The sequence below is a fragment of the Melanostigma gelatinosum genome (assembly GCF_949748355.1).
Source record: "Melanostigma gelatinosum genome assembly, chromosome: 16".
NCBI lineage: Eukaryota > Metazoa > Chordata > Actinopteri > Perciformes > Zoarcidae > Melanostigma > Melanostigma gelatinosum.
Window position 1 is genome coordinate 15,809,936 of NC_136649.1, and position 26,294 is coordinate 15,836,229.

At 45.0% G+C, this 26,294-nt stretch overlaps 1 protein-coding gene across 2 annotated transcripts in view; it reads left to right on the forward strand.

The window, feature by feature from the left end:
- Window positions 1–1,644: 1,644 nt before the first annotated feature.
- Window positions 1,645–26,294, forward strand: part of asap2a (ArfGAP with SH3 domain, ankyrin repeat and PH domain 2a) — a 44,860-nt gene continuing 20,210 nt past the window's right edge. Inside the window, exons 1-4 of one of the 2 annotated variants that reach the window (XM_079286183.1) lie at window positions 1,645–2,202; window positions 17,794–17,866; window positions 21,709–21,854; window positions 22,683–22,757. In XM_079286183.1, coding sequence (XP_079142309.1) covers window positions 2,077–2,202; window positions 17,794–17,866; window positions 21,709–21,854; window positions 22,683–22,757 — 420 coding nt within the window. In that variant the 5' untranslated portion in view covers window positions 1,645–2,076. Of the gene's footprint in view, window positions 2,203–15,281; window positions 15,409–17,793; window positions 17,867–21,708; window positions 21,855–22,682; window positions 22,758–26,294 lie in introns of those variants that run through there. The other variant, XM_079286184.1, reaches the window with a different exon arrangement.

Consider the following 26,294-nt stretch of genomic DNA (forward strand, 5'->3'; position numbering starts at 1 on the left):
AAACACAAACCTATTGACATGCAAAAAATAACACAGACACATACATTATTTACAGTATTGTGCAGCGGTTTCTGCAACATGATTGGGCAGTATATTAGGCTTGTGTTGTGGTGGCCTCTGATACATGTTATTCCCATTGAATGATTAATGAATCCAGGAGAGACAGTTAATGATCTCACTAAACACCATATGTGCCTTTCAGACAAAACATAACAGAATGAGAACGTACATTACACATACAGTATTAGCACACACACACACACACACACGCACACGCACACACACACACACACACACACACACACACACACACACACACACACACACACACACACACACACACACACACACACACACACACACACTTCTACTATGACACTGCATCATTTTCAGCTGCTTCTCGTGCCTCCACCTTAAGAAAGAAACTCGCGCTGTAATCAAGATGCTGCTTTTAAGTGCCGTCGGAAATATTTACATTACATACTGCCTGTTGTGCTATAGATCAATCAAGTGCCAAAAATGAGTGCAAAAATAGATTTGGTCAATTTGACACACACTTTAGTTAATGAATTGTGATTACTAGGGTAAGGAGGGTTTGGTTTTAAGATTTGATACATTTTACGATTGTAATTTTTTTTCTTTTCTTTTTAGCATTGTGCATATTTTACAGATAGACATGTTTTTATTTGACTCGTTCATTTAACATAGGTGTCACATGAGCAGCAACATTTGGAAAATAAGTAAATAAATATCAGTTGAATTTGATCAATTGTTTTCTTCCAAATACAGAAAGTTAGTCTGTGCGCTGATTGATTTTGGAAATATACTGTAACAATAGCAAGCCTCCGCCTCCACCCCCCCAAAAAGTGCTTTGAAAGCACAAAGTAATGGGGACATTTGTCTTACTGTCCACAGACAAATACTATGCTATTTACTCCTGGGATATGTATCCTACTGCTGCTAACAAGCTCCATCAAACAAGATGAATTAGGCTCACAGGTGTTGTCCCCAGTGAGAATCAGAATCTAGATTCATTACATTTACATGGCCTCAGGACACCAATGAGAGAGGAGGGGGGTCAAGAAATGTTACAAACTTGTTTATATGCACTGCAATAGTTTGAGACTACAGTTTACATGCAGTATTGTAAAACATAAAAATAACCCCTTTAAGACTGAGAGTCTAAGTGTACCTAAACTTAATCACATGGTTTACAGAAAAGTAATGTAAACACTAAATGATAAACGTTTTTAATTGAATCTGGTATGTGTTTTGTTCATTTTCAATCATCCTTTTTTCGTCATTTCGTGACTGCTGCTAACTAGTAGTATTAACTAGTAGTGTTAGTTATGTTTCCTAAATTTAAACAACTTTACACACAACAGATTTAAGCCACTTTTCATGAGGCAGTTGAGGGCTTGAACGCCACACATAGCTAAATGGACTTAATAGTGTACGAGGATTACATGAAGGCAGCATGAGGCCACGCCTCCCGTGGATCCTGATTGGCTCTTAATTACCAGCTGCTGCTCCTCATTGGCTGTTGCGCGTCCATTGAATCCCCTCCTCTACCTTTGTCAATTTCTTGCGCTCCCGTTGAAAACGCCTGGTTGTTGTTTCTCCGGGCAAAAGGAGGAAGAAGTTGTTCACCCCGCGTTGCCGGAGGTTTGCGATCACCGAGAGCGGATAACAGACTCCAGAGTCAGAGGAAGCTCCACTTTCTCCTGTGACCAGACAACGATCGGTAAAAAAAACAAAAAACTGAATGGAAAGCGAGTGAGTGGGTTGAAAGCCGGTCAGGATACAAACCTACACCATCACCTTGTGGCACAGCGCGGTGAAACTCCTCGAGCCAGCGTGCAACACCGCTGCACTGGATTGTGTTGGGAGCAAACAAGGGAATGACATAAACATACCCAGAGATGGTTTACAACCCGCGGGGACCTTCAGAGACACTACTACTACTGCTGCTGCTGTGAACTTTTATGTGCTAAAAAAGGGAATTACAAAAAGTGCTTTTTCTTCTTATTCTTCTTCTTCTGCGTCTTCTTCTCACAACCATCAAACGGATTAACCATGCCGGACCAAATCACAGTTACAGAGTTTGTGGCAGAGACGAATGAAGATTATAAATCGCCGACTGCCTCTAACTTCACCACCAGGATGTCCCACTGCAGGAATACAGTGTCTGCTCTGGAGGAGGTGAGTGAGGATTGTTGTCCCCATAAACACGAGTCTGAGCATAATGGGGATTGTAATTTATGTTGGGCTATCCTTCCATAATATTTACAAAATGTTTTAGTATGTTTTATTTATGTCAGCTCAGAGTTGGGGGGGGGTCACCTCTATTCAAATTGGAAAATTAATTACCATCCTGTGCACCATACCCTCCCTCATGATTCATACTCCTATTCTAACCAGTTCAGACATTGTTTATCAAGATTTGTATTGCTGTCCTCGACCTCCATTGTCCCATTATACAGTAGCTTTATAATTATTTCTACCCCCACGATGATTAGCCAGCAAGAGCAGGTATCGTCCAGTCAGTTATATTTATATAGGCTCAAAATCATAGACAACAAATTAACCTCAAAAGGGTTTTACAACCTGTCCAACATGTGGCGCCTTCTCTCCGAAGACCTTCCATTTGGATGAGGAAAAACTCAGAAAATACCCTTGAATGGGGAAACAGGAAGAAACCTCTAGAAGAGGGACAGACAGACATGCAGTACTTGCAATGTCTTTGCACTGCGTAGACGATACAAACAGGAGCAACAGTGAGAAACAAAACGACAACAGACTGCAAACATATTTAGGTTAAACTGAGACACGGATGTACCGGTATACATGCATCACTTTTCAATTGTGGTCAATGCAAGTGCTTTTGGCTTCCGACAGTGATGGAGGGAGAAATGTTACTCCGTTGTTCACGGACGCATCGTACTGTATGTGTGCACAGAGAACACTTTGTGTTGCAGGTCATCAGGAGGAAGGACACTTCCGCTTTGTTCCCTGACAGCCCTCCCCTCCCCTCCCTCCCTTGTTATAGTTTCCCTACTTTGTGTGCTGTATCGTAGAGCCTCGCCCTGCCTGATGGTAAAAATAGAATTTCCCACATGAGCAGCTCGGTGTGTTAGTGTGTCTCTGCTCTGTTAGGTTGGAGTACGCTTGTAGATGTTCTGTGTCCTGTGAGGACAGTTCCCTCCTGATTTCACAGTGGAAAAGTTTTAGTTGTCCAATGAATGGATTTATGACAGAACAATTTTGTGTGTTACACCTTTTTGGAGTAAAAATGCATCCGAATGCATGATTTGTGCAGAGATGAGATTATACGTTGGTGTCTAATGTCAGCGTTTCTCTTACTTAATTTGAACCTGTGTTTGCGGAAGGCTGAGCCATGCATGCATACATACGTACACCTGCTCAGGTACCACATACCTCAGCTGCTGGTTTTATAAATAGCAAATTAATCTGCTATGGCGAAGCATTTCAGCCCAGCTTCGAGTGGAATGTGCTTTTCTGTGGACGTAAGCAAATGAGCGTGTGGATTTAACCGTTTAAAAAAAAAAATCGTAGCGCAGCAGTAATTGCTGGTTTGTGAGGTTTGGTCGAGAATCAAACTCAGCAGCTTTTGTTTTAGTGATGAGCTGCAGTTGAAGCTGCTGAACTGTTGTTGCAGAGATGTGGAGTAGTGTGTTTGGTGTTTAACATTGACCTCCTCGCGCTCAGGCTCGGGGAACACAAGGCCTTATTGTTGGGACAACAAGACCTCGCTGCCTTTGGTCTGTTTGACCAATTAAACACTGCGGGGAACACTTCCAATTATTGTCTGCCGGCCTGCCTGCAATCTCAAACACACGCACGCAGACAAAAGCACATCTGCATATGTACACAGTACACAGGCATCCACAAGTAGCAGGTCATTTATGAAGTCTAGCAATCGACTATTTTATATTCCTGTTGACTATGTTGAAATGTTGGCTAACCATCAGGAGGATGACTCTTACCCTTGAGTTTAATGATGCGTCTATAGTCTGTATATATTCACGAAGACTCCATGAAAATGCAAACATCAGATGGAGCTCTTTTCAGCATTGTGCTTGTTCTGACCTTCTCTAGATGGCAGGTGTGTTGTACACACCTGCTTCACTTCTTAGCTTTTCCCCTTCAACTGACAGTTGATGGAGGGTGGATTGGAGATGCACAGTGTTCTGTGATGCAACAGTGTGCCGGTGCATCATTTCAGAACACAGCCTATTCTCAAAGTGCAGCCACCAAGCAACTGTAGACTATTGTTGCCCATTTATTACACCCCTATAACCTTCTTGGACTTGTGATGGACAGTTTAAAACAACAATGGTTCAATTTGATGCGGCAGAATCAGACATATGGTCTTCTTTATTCCACACGTTCCTCTTTCTTGTTTAAAAAAACCTGGCACCTACATTACCCACAATGCAACAAGACCACTGACGGTTCGGTCTGAGATTCGGGTGTGTTACGGTAGTAGTGGCTAATCTGGGGTCGAACAGCGATGACGAGCAGGCTACTGAGGTCTGGTGAGCTCACTTCTTCATCACTGCACAGCCCCAGATTTTCAGAGACAATTAATCAGACGTCTTGCTGCTTCCTCTGGAGCTTCACAATGCGTCATACAATCTTTTTTTTTTTTTTTTTTTTTGCATATGCAATAGCACCGCCCAAGACCATTAAACAGACTTTGATGTGTGACATCAGTGGAGCCCCTCTTTAAGTAAAGCCTTGCATTTGGTCACACTCTAAATCACCAATACATCTGTTCTGTTTGGACACAAGTTCGCTTTTTGTGTGGCTGTAACTTGTGTGAGGGAGATTAATTTGTCAGTAGAGGGAAGTGATTAATGTGTAAATCTGCTGGTTTACAAATTACAGGTTCTGTTGGTCAATCCTGTTACCAATGCTATACACACCATTGACATACCTGTGCACTATGTCCGATCATAGGAACAATAGATGTGGTGTATGTCGACCATAGAGTAGGCCTTAACCCAAATCAACAGTGTTTATCTGACAATCTTACCCCAAATATTCTAATGATGGTGCATCCAGCGCTCTGTATTTCCAAAGGGTGCTTGTGCTTGTTTAAAATAGCTGTTGGACTTACAGCCTCACCTTCTTTAAAGACCTTTTAAAACTGACCCGTGGACCTGGTTGTTTACTGGAAGCCTTTAAACACATTAACAGTAGAGACTCGAGCGCTTAGAGGTTTTATGGAAATAGCAGCACAACTGTTGTGTAATTTACTTCTTTCTAAACTTAATTGCATCTAACACAACCTTAATTAGGCAAGTAGTTTTAAACGGCTGGCTATTAAGAGGCCATTCGGAGAGCGTGTGTGTGTGTTTGCGTGTTTGTGTGTGAGTGTGGTAAAACCACAGCAATAAAAACCTGTTTATCCAGTAAGAGGATTTGTGTCATCACCCCCCTCTGTGGTCCTGTGCCACATGGCTCTTCTTCCTCCGCCCCCTCTGGGAGGTCAGAGTCCAGACTTTTCAGAAATAAGAGTTCTAGAATCTGGTTTTCACCTCAACGTTTGATTCAAAACGATCTGAATGGCCACTAGTGAATACTCCAGCACACTGGGAATGCTGAGATCCAATCCAGTCATAACTTTGATGGATACTTTTACATTTATTCATTTGAATTTAATTTGAATGACCCGTTGTGAGATATGCTAACGTTTAACAAAATCATTCTCCACACTTGTAAAGGCGACGTCCACTTTCTTGTGAGTAGCCTAACTTTTCATGAGGTACACATGACCTCCCATTGAAGGAGGCATCGGCCCCCGAGGGCTGAGCTGACCTCGGTCTATCAAAAGTAAGTCTTGATCTTCATGAAAAGGCCCCTGTGCTTTTGTCTCGCCCAATACAAACTCACGGGGATGTCTGTCTGAGGCCAGAAACTGGCACACATTGTAGTCCTCTTCGGTCTATTTTTGCATCGCTGGTTGTTTTTACGACCCAGTTACTGAATCCTGCCTGGCAGAGAGAGAGACACTCCTGTAATTATGCAATCGATAGAGTGGTCTCCTTGAACAGATCTCAAGTGCGTACACTTCTAGCTCAGGTACGAACACAAGCACATTTGTGTAATATCATGTCGTTGCACTTACGGCTTAGTGAGCACATCTGGCAGGCGTTCAACGCTTTAATGGTGAATTAATTATCTGGCGGAGTGGATCAGTTATTGGTGTCATTGTGTATTACATCACCAACCCTCGAACTGAATACAAGGAGTGTGGAACGGATCTGACTCGTACAGTATAGACTGCAGAAGGCTGCTGAGTGTCGGGGCTTGCGGCTGCGAAGCAACACTCACTACTTGACATTCAAGACAAGCTGTTGTGTTGTCGGCAGCGAAGCCATTTGATCGGTCTGTCAGCTGCGTACAGTATCTCAGACAGAGACACAATGTGTTCCGTCACATTACAGCTGCTTTGTAATTTACAGTTGCTTGACACATAGAGTGCATGCTGGTAACGCTGTCTTGGATATCCCCACGTTGTTGTTGCATCAACCACATATACCACAGCGCCATCGAGGGGGGGGGGGGGTGTTCAGTCCTGAAGGCCCTGGCTGTGCAGGCCACACCAGCCTCCAGTCTGGTTCTCACGGACTATTTCAAACATTCTTGATATTTGTGTACCGCGAGATAATGGTGCTTGTAAAGTGATCAGTAGATTCTCAGTGAACTCAAGTGTTAAAGAAGCAGTTGAGTGCCCTCATCTCTTTATAGCACCTCTAATCCTAATCTCAGGCCCCCCGGTTGTTTTGGGGACGTGCTTTATCTTGACACAAACCCATACCTCCTGTTAACACAAGATGATATTAATTCACGATCCAGCGTGACTCTAACTTGCTTATCGCTCTTAAACGCAAATGCACAGCTAAATGACAAAACTCATGAACAATTCTGAACTCAAAACCAAGAGTTTCCTGCTCAGGACTTTGCTTCAATGTTCTTGGCCTGCTCTGCCTTGCTGTTGTTTATGCACCAAAGTCAAGGGACAGTGGGACAGGATGTAGGAAGTAGAGTGAAGGTGAAGGAAGGAGACAGAACTGCACTGATCCTACCAGAAATCCCATTTCAATTACAGCAAGCATTAAGCTTCTTAGGTGCTATACTGAAGACTGGCCGGAGTGGCTGGGGGTTTGGACTGCTCACTTGGGCCAGATTGCACATTTAGTCCATGTGTGCGTTAGCGCTTGTAGATCCATCAGTGTGTCCCTAAAGCTGTTAAATGTGGGTTGTCCTTGCATCGATAATCCTACTGTCTGGAGCCTTGTTAAACTTTCCTCCAGGCCACCTGTTGCAGGGGAGCAGCTGTTGTACCCAGCCAGGCCTCAGCCGCATACCCGCCAACCTTGCCTGGAATGGGGGGAGGAGTTTGGGCAGAAGAAGGTCAGGTCTTCCCTTTGCTCGGGAACTACTCCAGCATCAACACAGGCTGGCACACACATGGAGAAGAGTTACGAGAGCACGCTTGCCTTCGGTTGTTAGCACATCGGCCATAAATCGTTGCACTTTAAATGAGACGTTTCAGCACAAAACAGTAGCAGACAGCAGGCGTTTTGTTCTGCAACCTGTTGTCCATTGACTTGAATGCTGTTTTCTGGGAAGTTATCCCCAACAGGAGATGTATGATGATGCACTTTATTTGTGTTGTCCACACTCATGGTGCTAACTATATGTGTTGAGCTAAGTTGGTCAACAGTTAAACGCTTGATTTATTGTGGCACCTTGTACGTTAGGTTGGCACTTTTGAATTGATGTTGTGCACATGCCAGAACAGTAATTGGCCTATAATATATTGATAAGACAGCATTTTGTCTGTATGCTGAACTCATATTTTGTCCAGGACAGTCCAGGAGAATAAACGTACCACTACGCCCCTAGTCTGGGATTCTAACAGATTCAGTGGTGGGTCACTCACTGGTTTTAGGATCCTCCATGTGGGACCTCAGTGTTTCCAACGGGATCTTTTGTTTGAAATGAGAGGCGTCTCTCCAGCCTCTCCAGCCTCCAGGGGTCTGTGTTATCACCCAGCGACAGGCTCTGACCCGGCCCTCATTATGATGCAGCAGCTCTCCCCGTGGATCTACCAAGGCCGAAGGTCACGGTCCTGTCAACAATCGATTCAAAGCCATGATCTCTCTTATCCCACGATGGGCTTTGACTGTTTGGATGCGATATCATTTTACTCACTCTTGTACACCGTCTATCCTCCTTGAGTGCTTGGATTGAGTGATTGGATGGTGGGAGTGAATTTATTACCAAGATTGTGTGGAGACCATTGGCTTTTGTCGGCCCTGGTAGGTCTGTTTGGTTCGGAGGATGGTGAAACTATCAGTCCAACATGGTGGAGGGGATGGAGGTGAAAGGCTGTCTGCTCTCTGTCCGGCACAGAGGTTAGGGGGTAGGACACTAGGGGCACTGGGGATAAATGCGACCTTAAAGGTCGTCTCATCCATCAGAGTGTCCTGGCCCAGATTGTCCGAGACTGCTGTTGTTTACTGCTATTGTTCCCTGACCGGCCCTGCCTCTTCATTAATGAACTCCACCATTGATTTGTAGTCCTGGCCACTCGGCTCTTCTTGGGAGCCAGGGTGGGGTGGGAGGGCTGAATCCTCACAGTTGTGTTGTCCTGCTGTCACTTTCACTCAGGGAACAGACCAAGACCTCTTCTTCTCTGTTGGGGAAGTGTTTTGAAACTCCTTAGAGGCGCTCAAGGGAGCTTTACTATATGGTTATATGGTGCTGCAAGAAGACTCTCTGCTCATCATCATTTTTGAATCAGTCTGTGTTTTATTGTGATTTATTTAACATTCCAAATAGTCTGATAATCCCAGATCCCTTCTATCTTTTGCACAATAGGAAGTATCTTAAGTGTTTGCAAGCGTTGTAGCACCAAAAACACATATTTGAAATGTAACCCGCTCTCATTTTAACCCATGCAAGTTATATCTGAAGAGACTGTTGGTGAAGTTCTCCTGAAGTCTTCAGCCCTTCAGATTGTCTCTCACACACACACACACACACACACACACACACACACACACACACACACACACACACCTACACACACACACACACACACACACACACACACACACACACACACACACACACACACACACACACACACACACACACACACTCTAACTTCAGTGTTTTACTGCAGCGTTTTCCTGGAGAAAGCAGGTCATTTTCCCTCTGCTTTCTCTTCAGGCTTCATCACACAGAACTTTGCGGTAACCGTTGGGCACCTTTCCTCTGACGTTACTGCTTTGACACCATGAGGTTGACACGTATGTCTGTGTGAAAAGAGCCAAAGAGAGTCTCCAAGGTGAAGTCAGAGGAGGGGTTTTTTCCCCCTCTCAAAGCGCGGCACATTTGGTCCTTATTTCCCGGCCCCTCCTTCCAACTTGGTTTTAACAGTCTCCTGCTGGTTTACAAACTTCATTAAAGACTCTCCTCAAAGTCGGTGGAGACCATTTTAAGAGGTTTTAAACTTGGCGCCAGACTCTCCGCTGTCATTTTATATCCATCGTGTTTTAGGGCCTGACATGTGTTACCCTCCTTATTTAATTATATTATTAAGGCGGTTGAAGAAATGCAGGTTGTGACAAAATCATAATGTGTAAACGAGAACAATTGCAAGTGCGAGAATAAGTGAATTTGACACTTGGTTAGTAACTGGTTGGGGCTCTCACAGGTCTGGCTCTTCAGACTAGACACAAAAGAAAAAACCTTGCCACTGTAGTATTAACACCAGCCATCTGGGAAAACCAACCAGAAACAAAAGTTCTCTCTCCTTGTAAAACAATCTGATAAAGGCCTCAGTGGTTAACATGAAAGTTTGTTTTCTCTAACACTTTAAGCACTGCGGTTGATGTTGTCATCCCAGTGTGACTCCTGGCAGCTGGTGGTCAAGGCTCTGGTCCAACAGTGGTCTTTGTAGTGCTCACCGAGGAGCAGTAAAGCCCCAAGTGTCCCAGTGCTAAAATACCAGAAGGCCTGAAGGTAGATGAGACGTTTGAACAACTTCCAGCCAGGCAGGAAAAACCAGCAAAAAACAAAATCCTACTATGCAGTCAATATCGAAGCGCAGTCTAACAAAGTACCTTCAACATCCAAGCTCGTGCGTTTGTGTCTGTTAATGAGCTTGTGTCAGACAGTCTTATGACACAGTAAAAAGTACCCCCCCCCCCCTTTCTCTGTGACCCACACTCATACTGAACTTGAATGCAGGAGTTTTCCGTGCCGACCCCTAGGGCAGGCTGACTACACACATCTCAGCTGTGTGAGAGAACAGAGAAACCCTGCAGCCATGGCCTGTTAGCGCCCGGCTCGACAGGAACCCATTTCTATCCCAATATTGACTTTACTCGCTCAGCAAAGCACGGAGAAGAGTTGTGAATGAAATGCTTGAAAGGGTTGTTTTCAGTTTCTAGCTGTGGATTTTGCAGCTCTGGGTCCGTTGGATGGACTCCGACTGGTCTTTATGGTTGTGCAATCGTAAGCACACGACACTAACGTGTAGCAGAAGAAGTCAGGGTGAGCAGCTTGAGTCGGGCACAGCTTCCCCAGGGATCGGCCTTCTCTTTGATGCCTGCAGGGTTAAACTGTATGTTTGACACATGTTTTGAATGAGTCACAGCTTTTCCTCTGTGGATGTTGAGAGAGAGAGAGAGCCCTTCCTGTGTTCACCCTTACTCTGCCACATGTGGAGCTGTGTGTCTGGCTGAGAGCTGGCCAGCAGTATATACAGCACCAGGCGGCCACTTTAACGGCACACCTGCTGACGTGTCTGATTCTGTAATGTGGTGGACAAGACTGCCGACTAATGATATGGTGTTTTATTTATTTTTCTACAGGGGAAATTCTCCATAGATCATTTTTTTAGGTGACTTAACATAACTGTTGGCAGTCAACCGTACAGGAAAACCGAGCTGTGGTGTATTACATCAACATTATGTTTTCTGCCCATTAACACCCAACAGTGCTGCTGCTGTGTTGCAAGGAGGAGGAGGCAGCGTTAGGTGGGAAACCATCTCGACAGTCCCAATACTGGACTGCTATATATATATATATATATATATATATACATACTGTAATGTGTTTCCACCCGGAAGTCTCTCTATCCCAAACCTTTCCACTTTCTAAAGGTGCTAACAAGAACCCACCCAGGGGCCTCTAGTGAGAATCCTTTCATATATCGAGGGTTTTATCTAGAACCTTTTTTGGGCCTAGGTGCACAGACCACAGCGATTGTGGTTCACAATCTTTGAGGGGTTGTGGGCGTTCCCAGTTAATATCCATGCTTTCAACAATCCTTGAAGAACTCTTTCTTCCAAAAGGGTTCTTTGGATTAAAAGGGTTCTTAATGGAACCTTTAGTCTCACAAAGAACCTTTTTAAAGACCACTTTATTCAAAAACGGGTTCAGTACTCGTCGTCAGTGTGGGCCGTCCTCACCGCTGTGTTGAAATAAATTAGATTGACGTGATGTCAAGTTTTGTCCGTGAGTTACAAATCAAAACCAGGGCTTTTTATTTATGGTCCCACTGGGTGGGAGTGTGTGTGTGAGTTTTACACACTCTTAGATGTTTTAGTGGTTTTCTTTGAGGGGTGAAGTTTCTTTGGTTTTGAAGTTTCATAAAACACGGATTACAACCCACCACAGCCATCACAGATACTGTGGCCACACGTGCACGAAATAAATGAGATAATTGTATCCCAGACGGCAGCCTTGTTATTGCCCGACTTCCACAGTATGTGGCCTGTTTCCTCGCATTACTCTCGCTGGCGCTGGGCCTCAAGGCTCGGGCAAGGTTAGTAGACGAGTTATAAAGAGACACCAGACACAACGCACGTGTGCGAGTGTGTGCGTCAGCCATAAACGAGTGTGTGGTGATGACGATAGGGATACTACAGATGGGGAGGATTGCTTGGATTGTGTTTTGTTCAAATTGAACGTGTGTGTAGTGACCTCTGAAAGAAGTGGGACGGCGTCTTGTCGAGCAGACGTGCTGTCATCAGCAGACAGTTTTGTCGGCAGGAACAATGGGGCTGGCTCTCTGCCTTGTCTGTCAGTCACTCCAGCATGCAATCATCCAGGAATGTCTCTCTTCTTCAGACGGCGGAGGAAGAGGTGGAGAACACTACAAGTTCTTGTGGCCCTCTTCCCCGTCCCTCTGGTTCCATGTGAAGTCACCTTCGGCTTACATGTGTCGGAATACTTAAACTAGCCTTTTGTCATCGAGGAACACCGGATAGTTATTTTATTTAAGGGATGAAAATAATCGTGATTTAAATATAATTCATACTTTGAAGATGCTTCCCTCTCTCCAACACACACAAACTTCCCGTTGTTTCTGTCTTTTTCAGTCACACTAGAGCTGAAAGATAATTTGATCAGTTGAAACAAAATCAACAATTTAGTTTGATTGTAAACTGAATATCTTTGCTACAGACAAAACAAGGATTGTAGACCTCAACTCGTGCTCTGGGAGCATTGATGTGCATTTGTTTGATTTATTTATAGGCCAAACAATGAAGGGGAAACTCATCCAAAACCTATTTCCCCTTTGCATTCGTCATAGGTTGGAGCTGTATGAAGTGACTTTCAATGTTTCATGTGAGCAACAATGATGGGGACATATCTTAAGGATCTCTTTCTTTTCTTTATTCCTTTTTTTGTTTCACAGTATTCATCTGTAGTCATCATATTTACAATAATTGTACCTTCTCATTCAGACGACTATTACATTGTCAAACTGGAAAGATTGTCAGTTCCTACTGTAAACTATCTGCGCAGCCTCAACATTAATTAGGTTTACAGTATTTATAATCTGTCCACGCACTAGATATTGTCCATCTGCACTGTGCTCACAGAGATCAGTAACATGACCTGCGTTACTACTCTCCTGGAGAGGCATGACCACAAGTGACCCTGCAGTGTTGTGATGCTCTCTGTCGATTGGCAGATGGCACCTGATTGTAATCACACTGATGATGATGATGTTGTGCATCAATACGAGGATTAATTCATGGGGGTTCCTTCTCCTGCTTCATCCAAATTCCCAAACGGCCAGTAAGCAGCAGGAAGTGAGTAAAGAGGCGTTCTGGCTAGTTCGCTCTGAGCTGCTATCAGGAGAGGGGAAAATGCTGACGCCGCAGTAGCGTCGTGTGAAGTGTGCTTGTGAAGCAGCTCCAGGGCACAGAGGCCGAGTCTATTGTGCGAGGATTCAGCTCTGATCCCGCGCCGTTTGAAAGGCTGCGCGGCAGAGGAATTCCCCCTCTCGCTCCGAATAGTTTTTGGGGGTTAAAACTGTTTTGAGTGCTACAAACAAGAGGGACAGCACTGTGTGTGTGTGTGTGTGTGTGTGTGTGTGTGTGTGTGTGTGTGTGTGTGTGTGTGTGTGTGTGTGTGTGTGTGTGTGTGTGTGTGTGTGTGTGTGTGTGTGTGTGTGTGTGTGTGTGTGTGTGTGTGTGTGTGTGTGTGTGTGTCTGATTTAGAGCAGTGTGTGTGTTGTGTTCAGCAGGGATTGGTCTCGTCCCTTTCCCCCGACAGTCCACTCTGTGCAGATTGAAAGGGTGTGCTGGAGCGTGTTACTGTGTGTGTGTGTGTGAGAGAGCGCGAGGACGACCACCGTGGCTCGATGAGAGCTGTGATGTTCGTGTGTGTAAGGCTTTCTCTGGTCAAACCAGGCTCATTACTGATGTTATGTGGAGGTCAAACACTGGCTTAGATCTGCCAATGTGCCTGTAGACTGTTGTGTAGTCGATACAACAAGGTGTTGCTAGCTTTGCTATTCATACTGACTGGAAATGAGGCAGTAAGCTTCTGCCAAGTCAACAAAAACGAATGCACGATACATACTTTTTTGTTTTCCAGGATCTGCTGGGAGCAGCTTCACGTCCATCTGCTTTTTGTATTTTTTGCAGCTGTTGGTAGCTTCCCCATTTCCTTTGTGCATTGCATTGCGGGACACCCCAAAATCAAGCAGATTCAGCACATATGACTTCTTTGAATGAACTCAACACTCAAGTGTCTGCTCCAAACCTGCATAGAATTGGTACGTAGTTTGGAATTGGGATACAACAAAGGTTTGACTCTTGAAGCTGCAAACGTTTACATCTTATCTGGTGTTGTGAGGCCACTTTGTAGACGCGTATAACATTACGACATGCTCAGTTTTACACACAAGCCTGCTTCATACTAACACAGATAAACACGCTCGTAACGGTACCTCTCAGTTGCGGTGTACTGCTGCAAGAACTACCGATACCAAAGCAGTTCCACGATCCTAGAGCGGAACACGTAGTTCCCATCTGACCGTGTTGACGCAGCATATGCACCAAAAGCTTTAGTTACAAAGTGAACAGATTGCTGTAAATGTATTGTCCATTTGGCTAGTCTTCCTCCACAAACACGTCAATGCTGCTGCCAGGGAGCCCAGCTGCGTTGGTCAGAGTGCTGTGTTTGTATTTGCCTCCTCTTTTGTCATATTACCGGTAATGTCATTTTTTTTTTTTTTTGAAAACTCCGCATTGATGCCGCGCACCATTTTGCAGTTCTAATATATAATCTGAATGAAACGCACTCCGGCAGCTTATTGATTCTTTGCACCACTCAGCTGGTAAACACCGTCGCATGCGTCGATTTCAGAAGCTCACCCTTGTTTGAACTCAAATCCTCCTCACCAAACGCATTCACAGCATCAAATAATCAATCAATAAATGACAGTTTGAAGTAGGTTTTACGGGCTCATTTAGAAATTGCTTCCTGCAACACTGAAACAAAGGAGTGATGCAGTTCTGTGAAATATCGGCCTGTAAAGAATTACATATGCATGCAGTATGGTCTGTTATATCCAAAGTCCTACAAGCTTTCTACTGTCTGACAGAAACTCGGGTACCTGCAGAAATGCTTTCAGTTCTCTCAACAAGGCGTTCACTCCGAGTAGCTTAAATGTGGAGAGTAGAGCCTGAGGTGGTGCTGTCTCCGGTTACCCGTTTAAAAGTCTTTTGTGTGGTTGGATTGGTTTGGCGGTGGAGACGGAGATGGTTCTCTGCCGCTGTATTGTTCTCACTTGTTTTGTCTCTGCGTTTGTTTTAAAAATACCTGTTTTAACAGTATACAGACACGCACGGCTGAGTGAGCCAGACGGAGGATAATGGCATATGTAACAGAAGAGTCATTTAGCAAGAGTTGAAGGACCTAAAACCACAGCACTGAGTCTTACTCTTACTCAACGCAAGTAGCTTCTGGTTGGCTGTTTTTTATTTGCACAGTTCCCATCAGGTTGTATTTTTAGTATGTATACTTTTACGAAGTACTGCTGTCTAGAAGTTTATTTGGGTAAACAACATTCATCTTAACCTGCGTTGATTGTTGTTTTTTGTTTGAAGTTTCCTTGTTAAAGTTTTGAAAGATGTAGAAGTAATGCAGCTGGAAAATGTAATTAACAGTAAATGCATTTTTAATGTTTCTGAATAAGTTGGACGCAGCTTACAGAGCAGCATAGATGAGGTGTCCCAGTGACAGGTGACAGTGAGCGAGCACGCTCTATACTAGGACCCTGAAATTGAAGCAGCTAAATGGAATGCAGTAGTAATCGATTACACCTGTGCTTTTCCCTGCTGTCACATGTCACACTGTATTTTTTGAAAATGGCCGCTTGGGTAAAATGTATGTATGTGTATAGATAGTGATTATAAGCCTGGTGTCTGAATTTAAGTGCAACCTCGAGTTCTTTCCCCACACGTGGAAACATTTGCATCTGCTATTAGATACTCTATTGCAGTGCCTGTTGAATTGACTTCAGGTTGTGGCGTTCGTATATCTGATGGACCGTTCTCCAGATGAGCGAAGGACAGACGGATGGAGATTCCTATCTTTATAGTTGGATTAGATGGCCTTCGCTGTGTGATGGAGCGACCACAGCTCGTTTTCCTTGAAGCTTAACGAGCCTTACATTGAATCAAAATGTAGGAATAAAAAAAGGGCACTTCTGCTATTAAATGTTGTGTAGATGGTGAGACATCGGCTGTGTGTCAGAGCAAACTGTTCTCGTCTTTTCTTTGAGCTCCGTGTTATTCTCGACCAGCGACACTTTATTCATCTGTCATCGTTTCCTTTCAAAGTCGTGTGTGTGTGTGTGTGTGTGTGTGTGTGTGTGTGTGTGTGTGTGTGTGTGTGTGTGTGTGTGTGTGTGTGTGTGTGTGTGTGTGTGTGTGTGTGTGTGTGTGTGTGTGTGTGTGTGTGTGTGTGTGTGTGTGTGTGTGAGAGAGTGTGAGAGAGAGGAATATGACCCCGGGGGAGTGCGGAGTGGTTCTTCCATTTTGCATTAGCAAACAGCTCATAGCTTGGATATTAATACGGCACAGATTTATGGATTCAACACTTTTCGTCACTACAACCAGTGGTGTTGCAAAGAGGACAGTGTGGGTGTGTTGCAGCTGAATGGGGGCCATTGTGTGTTTTTTGTTTTCAGAGGGTCTAGGCGATGTGATATATGTCAGTCGGATGGGGAGTAGGGAAGGGAAAAGTGGCGCCAGCTCTGGCCCGCTTTGGCGGACGAACTTATTAAAGTCCCGAAAAACTAATTTCTCAAAATCCCCCCTCATCCTGAGAGACTGCCTCACTTATCACTGGTACAGTGCTGCATTGTCTCAGCTGGACTCCCAGTGTTCTGTTTAGTGTGTGAGTCTCTGGTCTCAATGCGTGTGAAAGTCTACGGGTAGTCATAGGTGTGTGTGTGTGTGTGTGCCCGTGTACACACATCTCAGGGAAATTGTCCTTCATGTAGGAGACTGCAGATGCTCACTGCTCTTTCCCTACAAGCTATTATACGCACGCACGCACGCACACACACACACAGCAGTGATGGTTCAGTTCTATTCTAAGCTTTCCCTTGAATAATTCATTGACTGCAGCCAGAATAGAGGTGACAGAGAGACGCACACACACACAAACGGTACCAGATGGAGGCCTGTATTCAGGACGTGGACAAAAAAAAGCAGGAACACCAGCTCAGGACGGCAACAACACAAACTGGGACCTCAGAAATGACAGAGTTGAATCAACATCCGTGTGACGGTCTCTGAACAGGACTGAGATGTATACTGTATCACTGAGAGCTGCCATATCAGAATATTAGGACTGCCCCCTCTTACTCGATTAGTCGACAAATCGTTTCAGTTGATTTAGTTTTCTTTAGCGGATAAGTCTTTTTGTTTTATGCTTTTTTCACGCAGAATGACTCATTTCCAAGAAACGTCTGAGCAGATCTCCGGTAAACACAAGAGTTAAAGTGGCATTTGTGTGATTCTTTGTGGAGAAACTCAAGTTTTACGTGTCGCTCGATGAGATCAATTAGTCGACTATGAATTCTTTGGTGGAGGACAGCCCTACAGAATACTGATCGGGTTCTATAACTCTGAGTGGCTGCCTGCATCTTAAATAGTTCTTGTCTTGCGCTCAGCTCGATCGATCAGAGCTTTGAACGTGGGATTAACGATGGGGACGTCAAGCTACCTAGCAACGCTCATGAGAAGTTGTGTCCGAAAGATGGCAGCAAACATGGTTGACATCGACTCGGGTTGTTTTAAAATCGACAAATGTCTTTAGTCAACTTAAAAAACACAAAATGTTTGTCATTAAATGATTACATCTACTCTAACGTGAGAGTGTGTGTGTGTGTGTGTGTGTGTGTGTGTGTGTGTGTGTGTGTGTCTGGAACAGGCTCTGGATGTGGACCGAAGTGTTCTGTACAAGATGAAGAAGTCTGTGAAGGCCATCTACACGTCTGGTCTCGGTGAGTTCCTCCGTCATTTCCTTATCTTAGCACTCTCGCTGTAGTTTTTCACATGTTTCTCTCTTTGATATATAAAAAAAGAAGATTTTCTGTTTTTACAAGATAATTGGTTTCAATACAAAAATGCACAATGGATTGAAAATGGAAATGATTACTAAGTGCATTTTCTATTCTGAGGCAGACGTAGAGAGGATAGCTGTGAGTGTGTTATTACCATGGTCCTTGTGGCTGCTTGTGCCAGTGTTGGGTGTTTCCAGTGTCTTTTGTCCGGCCTGCCTGACAGAACCCCGCTGAGAGAGAGGGAGAGAGACCTCTGAACAATGTGCTGAGCATGTCTTTTTCAGAACAGTGTGAGCTCTGTTCAGACCAGAGGGGACAGCTGTCTGATCCAGACCCCCGAAGGAACAGCTGGGGAGGGGCACATGCTGTGTCTGTGTGTGGCTGCTGAGGCATGGACACACTCGCGTTCTCACCTCACCGTGCATTTACGGACACGATGTGACTTTTGGTCGCTACCAGACTCGGAACCTCTATTGTGTCACCCCATGACGTGAAAGGCTGACATTGTGAGCATGTACATCCCGCCCCGTTCAGCTGCTAGAATGAATGCCCCCGATGTTGATAAATTACCTTCATTTGAATGTGTGTGTGGTTAGTGCAGCAGGATACACACACACACACACATACGTTTGAGAATTGTTGGTGTTTTGAATTTGTTTTCATTATGAACAAGGTCATCTGCTGTAGGAAAAGTTGGGAAGAAGCAAATCTACCTTTTAGCCCATTTACTACCGTTACTGTATATTTAAAGCTGCACCGATCAATATTAGCGATGGATGTGGGTTAAAGTAACATAATCAAGTCTAGTTCACTCTGATAGTTCAGATTGATCAGCAGTAAAACATTAACTGAAACACACTGGTAAGGTCCATTAAGCCAAATACAAGCTCATATGTAAACACTGCAACTTGATTTAAATGTAAAGAAAAAATATCATCAATGAAAATGAACCCAGAGCTTAAGTAATGGATAACGAGGGGTTCATTATCTGGAAGTAATGGACGCGGTGGAGGCCAGAACCCTCTCTCTGAAGGCCATTCATATCTGGAAATAGACATCTAGGAGGGCATTATCCCGCTTATACCATGGGGAATTATCAAAAAAATAAAGATCATCCCATATAACTTTTATGCAATGCAAACCTTGTTGACTGCTCCAGTAAATTGGACAGACCTTATGCTCGCAAGATTCAAAGTCGGTAGCATTGCGTACGGTTGAGAAATACTGTTGTGTTTGAGTATATGCTGACGCATATAAAGCAAAGAATGAAAGCACAGCATTTGTATTCATATTCTTCAAAGAGGATGCCGGCATAAAGCCTGCATAATGAGGCACACAACAGGGAGCCTCAACACTGACTGCCTCAATACTCAGAGAATACATTCTGTCCTTCTGTCGAGCCCAAAACCGTGGAAGCATATTTTATCGCCGATGACGTGAGGAATACTAATGACGAGGAGGAGGTGAGGGGAAGATGGAGGTTGGGCTAGAACGTCAGAGGCTGAGCAGGCAAAGTCTCCTCGTATACCAGAGAGTTAGAAAGAGATGGGAAATGTGAACCAAAGATACCGGGAAAGCTGTACAGACCCGCGTTGCTGCAGGGGCCTGTCAGCCTGTCAGCTTGTGGGTTTTGATGAATAAACCAGCAGCAGCATCTCAAACCCCCGAAGAACCCGGAGCTGATCGAGCACAGCCGCTCGGACAGACCTGCCAAAGCTGAACAGATAACGAATCGAGGCAGACGAGTGAGCGCCGCGTTCCTGCTGCTGCGCCTATAGAGCTGAGCAGGATAGAGTTGTGAATAATGCAGCACTTAGCCAATGTTGCATCAGGAACACACTTAATTTGACGGCATCTGGGCTGACCTTCTCCTTCTGATCATACAGTTCCCTCTTGGCTGCAAGGCAACCAATACAATGAGACTTCCACGAGCTTAAATGTACGTAATCAAACTGGACGGATGTCATGAGGAACACGATCAGATGAGACACTGAAATACAGGATGGAGTCGTCTGTGGGTAAAGGCTCTTCTCTCGGTGCAAGTGGACGTGGAGCCCGGTGTTGCTTTCTTACCGTCTGTAGAGAGATTTAGAATTGATCGACGGTCGGCCGCACATTGTGTTAGTGAGCGTCACCCGACCAGGCCTGATGGAGCCCAGCGCGAAAGAGAAGATGCTGCTTTTTAAAATGTCTTTCCTTTAATCGTTGCTTGTTTTTATTGTACTGATGATTAGGGGTCTCAAGTAAAAATAGTTTTACGGGTTGTTGTTTGTCTGGAGCCACTAATCGAGGTAATTTCAGCATCAAAGTGCTGCAATTGAATATGTGTAGTCTTAATAAAAGGCATATAACATTGACAAAAGTTTGAGAAAAAGTTAAACAAGAGGGTGTAGTTTTTATACTCTCATACTCTCTTATAACCATGCAAAGCCCTTGTTTCTTTAAGGAAGCCCCTGAACACCGGGTTGCTGTGTTGGAGATGTTTAGGCAACATGCAGAGCAGCACTCAATTAGCAGGTTGTGTTTATAGTGCAAACTAAAAGAAAAGGCCGCCTCTGTCCTCGTGTCTCACTTCTGTCTCTCTCTGCCATCCCACTTATATGAACTGTAATGTCGCGGTCCAGAGCTGCTCTGTGCTGCAGACTGCATGCGTGATGTGTGAGGTCATGTTACATGTAGCTCACTAAGCAGCCCGTGGTGGTTTGGGCTGTTTGTCGGCGCTGAAAGGAGCTCTCATGTGCCACTTCTTAAACAACAGCAGGCCGTCGGCCCAGAGCCGCCGCCACACAGCTGGAGCTGCTGTGTAAACGGCAGGCTGCGGGTGTGTGGTGACGGCTGGTGTCTGACACGCGACACCTGATTGAGGTTTATTATGTCTCCGTACGACACATTTCACTGCTTTGATCCATTAGTAATGTTCAGGTGTAAATCATAAGTCAAGTTCAAGATTTATTGTTTCTCTCCGTTTTATATTAATTCAGTAAATATGTATTCAAATGGGATTGGTTTGTTTTATTTAAATAAGCAACTTTGTGTCTCTTCTGTAGTCGTAATGTGTAACGAACCCTCTCAGGTGCTTTAAACTAGAAGCTGTTAAAAACTCAAATGTTTCTACTTGTGCTTTGAGTCTCACAGGAGCTTCATCATCCAGCTGGTTTCAATTAGATTTGTCTGATGAGAGGAGGTCGGCAGGTAGTGACTCGGAGGAGTTCAGCTTTCCCCTTTAATAACGTGATGGATATCTCTCGTGTGTGTGTGTGTGTCACAGATGAAACGCGGAGTCATTATGTGGCAGCAGGTGTCTTTTAGTTCACACCTCTTTTCCTCGACTCCTTCCTTCACCGCCGCCCCATCGCCATCACCCCCCCCCCCCTGTCGTCTCCGTCACGTCGCTTAGTGACTGTCGTCATAGCAACAGTCCCCAGTGCCCCATCCCTTGCTCCACCGCTGTCCCAGTGGCATTAGCTGTTATCAGCTGCCCAGTCTGGCGTGGGGTGAGTTAAGTGGATTCACTCTAGGCCTTACCCTGTGCTACATTAAGTCGACTTTAGACGCGCTTGGAGACGTCGTCACTGCTGGTTTTATGGCTTCCTCCATGGCTGGCGGTAACTGACTGTGGGGGTTGTTTAGTTTGGGCGCCGACTCAGTTGATTTTACTTTTCTTCCTCCTGTATCTTCAGCCTCCCTTTGAAATGATCAGAGAGTGAAAGCCCTCAGTTTAATTCCAGCAACCTGTCAAAGCTGACCTGTGTGTGTGTGTGTGTGTGTGTGTTCTTTCCCAGCCCATGTAGAGAATGAGGAGCAGTACACTCAGGCCCTGGAGAAGTTTGGAGAAAACTGTGTGTACAGAGATGATCCTGATCTGGGTTCAGCTTTCCTCAAGTTCTCCGTCTTCACCAAGGAGCTCACTGCGCTCTTCAAGAACCTGGTGAGTCACCTATATGGTGCGGTGTGTAAATATGTGTATTTGTGGGTCAAAGGATTTGGGTAAAATCTTCTGGGCTCAAAAAAGATTTTCACCCTCTCCCTAATTGTCTATCTCATTGAGTCACTGTGTGTGTTCTCTAACACACACTCGCACATACCGAGTCCAGCTGGAACTTGAAGCCCTCGGGGAGGTAGCTCTAGTTTTTCCATTGAGACGGCCAGCGAGCCGCCGCAGCACCAAATATCTGCCGGATCTAAGTCAACCTGATCCGATAAAGCCAAGGTTTTTGTATCGAGGCCGAAGCTTTATTAGACAAATCTGACACCATCATGTGAGGTCTGTCGCTTCCCCTGGACACTGTCTCGACTCACCCTGAGACCAGCAGCGTGGGATTCTATGTTGGTGTTATCTCAAAACAGTATATTAAAGAAATATGAGCTGCCGCCTGACCTGGGTGTGAAGATGTAACCTCTCCCGGCTTTAGCGAGCTCTCGCTTCCCTAGATTACACGAGCAGCACTACACACGGAGGTTACTTGTCTCATAATGGTTTGTTTTATAGTTTTGAAAACTTTTAGAGATGAGCAAAAACTTGGCAAAGTATAAGTAACCCATTGTCCCTCATTTAGCTTATGGTCACCATCATTTACTGAAGGAAACAAGAGACCGAAACTCTTTCTACCTTTATCGTTTAGCTCTTTTCCTGTTTGACACTCACACACAACACACTAAAAGGGTTGCATCTCGGTAACTTTCAGTCTCCTGCGGGTTTAAATCCTCTGATGTAACCCTTCCACTCTTATCCGTCTCTCTCCTCACCCTCCTCCAGTTCCAAAACATGAACAACATCATCACCTTTCCTCTGGACAGCCTGCTGAAAGGAGACCTGAAGGGAGTCAAAGGGGTAAGGCAACAAACCGGCACGGTATTGTGTTACTCCTCTACCTCACAGGAAGTGCTAAACGTGTAGACCAATCTAGTTCTTCCATGTGGCGAAGTTTAATCTGCCAACCTTGACGTTCTGCTGTCGAGGGGATTAACAAGCTGCTCTGATAGAGTAGAGATGGTAGAGTTGAGACGAGATAGTTGACAGAATACACCCGGCTTTATGAATCGACAAAATCAAACGCTTCACCCGTCACTGAGCGACGTGTGTTAAAGCTTCAGCATGATACCTGCAATAGCTCAACATGATGGAAGTTATTCAAAACCTGCTTGCTCAGCATGAAAGCGTTTTAGCACAGGGCCCACAATCATTCAGCATCGCATCATTTTGCGTGGAGCATCAGGGTGGACATTTTACCAGTGACACATGGAGGATTTGGGATTTTATCATCCAAATGAATGAATTTGTGTCTAAAGATTCTTCAAAACATTCCGAGCCCAAGTTGGCGCTACGAGGTATCAAAATAAAGAAACGAAAACAAAGAAATAATAGTTTGAGGTTGACCAACAGGCCATTTCCCCAAAACTAACCCAAATCTGAATACAAATGTGCGTCCACCAAACGGACTAAACCCAGACAGACAGCTCTGTAATGCAATCAGCACTTGTTACTGTCCGCGGCAGTCTGTGACCTTTCCCCTCTCCAGACACGTGATTGGCTGCAGCCCCCAACGAGCTATGATGCGATTAAGACGGCTCTCTAATGAGGCGGGTTGTCCCCGTGACACTGAATCGCTCGGCTCGCTCTTGACTTTTTTCGTTCGTCTCGCGAGTGTGACGTTTTCTTTTCAGCCTCGATCTGACTTTCTCTTCGGTGATTTCCTTTCTTAGTCTCTCTTAACCCCACTCGTCTGTCTCCATCGTTCTTCCCCTCCTTGTCTCCTTCACTCTGTCACTCCCCCCCCCCCCCCACCCCCACCTCCTCACTCTGGCTGTGGCAGCCAGTCACATCTGTAATGCTTACCCACTTATTGCTCATTAGCCTGCTGATGATTCTCATCACCCCAGTGACATGGGGGCTAATGAGCTGCCGGTTATTTCATACCCCAGGACACACACACTCTCACACACACTCATACTCACACACACTCTCACATAAAGCACATAAAGGAGAAGTGAGAGAAAGAGTCATCTAGAAATGAAATGGTGGCTTATTTCTCTCGTTTGTCTTTGTTCACTGCTGCACCCGTCGCCTAACCTGTTGCTCACCTCCACAGCCCGAGGCTTTTCCCTTGTCCATCCCGCATCCTTCATCATCTTCCTCCTCCTCTGTTATTATCCTGCTTCTTCACTCCTGTCCTCTCCCAGGGGGAAGTACCTGTTCAGAGAGGGGGAAGCAGAAAGAAGTCCAGACCTGCATGAAAGGCTGTTCAGACTGTAGTGAGAGAAGGAAGGAGAGTAGGATGAAGTAATGGGTTGATATGGATCTCATTCATGAGGGATGTATTTAGTCTATTGAGAGAAAATATACAAAATACAACCTGAGTAAATGTCCGTATTCTACATTTATATTTACAAGTTTATTGATCTAATCTAACCTTTTTTGAGAAGCTTCTTCTGCATAAACATGTCTAAAAATATATATATATATATATATATGTTCAATATTCTTTCAATGCATAAAATACCAATCTGGTATCTTTGAATTTGACAGCTGTGTGATCAGCTAAAATAGCCACCAGTCCTCTTGTTTGATTTAACTCAGGACTTAATGGCTTTGTGGTGGCCGTTGTTCCTTCGGGAGCTTGTTAATATTCTGCCGTCTTCGGCAATGAGTGCGATGAACTGACCCCGAGGGAGGCAGCCGCTAATGGCTGATTAGAGGGCGACCTCCTAGCAACCCGTCACTGCTGTTACTCAGAGAAAAATCTACCATTTTCCACCTCATCTAACTCCGCGGCCCTTTCACCACAGACGGCAATTTGTATTCCATCGGCGAAGTGTTCTTTTGTGCGACATGAACATTGAACTTTACTCAGGACACAGCTCAGTTAGTGCAGCACCAGCATAAAAGGCTGGGGTGGGGTCCCTGGAAGACCCTGTAGTGTTTTTACTGACGTTAAACACACACTCCAGTCAGTGGGAAAATGGAAAGTGCTGAGTCCACGAAACATTTCTGCTAACGGCGGCCTTTCGTAATGGACGCCGGCATGATGTCATGCCTGCAGCCGACCCTCTCGTCCTCTGTCTGTGATCCTAAACCACCACGAGTCATATCAGCTTATCACTGTTCTCTTCCAGTGTCTGGATAGTTGCCATTGTGTTTGTGTAAGTACGGAGTGAGAGGAGGGGCGACTTTGGGCTCCGGCACTCTTTTCTCATGATTGCTGTTTGAGAGCTCAGATCAGAGCAGATTACAAATGGAGGCTTTTCCTCATTAGTTTGCACACTCTATCAACTACAACATCGGCAGCATCAGTAGTTTTTAAAGTCACTCAACCGGGGATTTGCAAACAGCAGACGTTTCAGATTCAGTCACTCCAGCTAAATTGTAATTGTCTTTTTGTTCAGGTTTTGAGATGTCGAGTCTCCTAGTTTTCTGCCTCCACTCCTAACAGGACGGCGCTGGTTTGTGGCATGAAAAGGGACAAAGAAAATGTAAAATCTGGTAAAAATGTCCTGGTTGCTTAATACTTTCTACGCTGAAATATTCAGTCAATTAATTAATAAAAAAAATTTTTTTAACTGATCCTTAGGAGTGTTGTGCTACACATCCAAACTAAACTCTGCCTTCGGTGCTGCTGACCAGGTTAACTCCATTCATTGCTGCGGTGGAAAAAGGTGTGCGGAATGTGTAACAGGAAGTGCTATTCCTGGACATGTGTGGTCGTAGGTATAGGATGAGGTGATACGTTTGCCAATGGAGGCCCCTGTCAAGGGCATGACATTCCTCCTCCGTCCTCTGGATTCATCCACATTGAGGACGCTGGGAGCTCGCTCGTCCCTCTGGGAGTTATTTGCCCCGTGCCTTGGCCTATTCTGCTCAGCCGTTCCCGGCCCAGCGATGCCTGATTCTGGTATTTTTAGCCATTGTTACCATTTTCTCCTCTCTCTGGCTCTGATATTTCCTTCCGCTCACACTCTCTTTTCTCTCTGGCTCTCTCTTGACCTACAGTACATTCTTTTAGTGGCTTCCTCATTTGTTTTTTTCTTTCACTATGGTGTTTAGCTTTTTTCTTCTTCTTTTTTTTGTCTTTTCTGCTCTCTTTCCTCTGGTGGTTTCTGCCCTTGAGCTGGTTGACTGAATGGCCGAGTGGTCCTTGGCTTGGCGCAGTGAACCAGACTGTGATCATGTGGGCTGACGGGTTGACCCTCTGCTGTTGAAGCGGAGATCAACCACGGGAGCACAGTCGTCCCTGGAGTTTTAACAATGCACCAAAGCCATACGCTGTCTGTCCAGCTGAACAGCAAAATGTGTGCTTTTCACATTCCTGTGCAGAAATGCCCAGTATGCCAGATATGAGTGCTGCTTAGGGTTTAACTCGTGTCCATACCA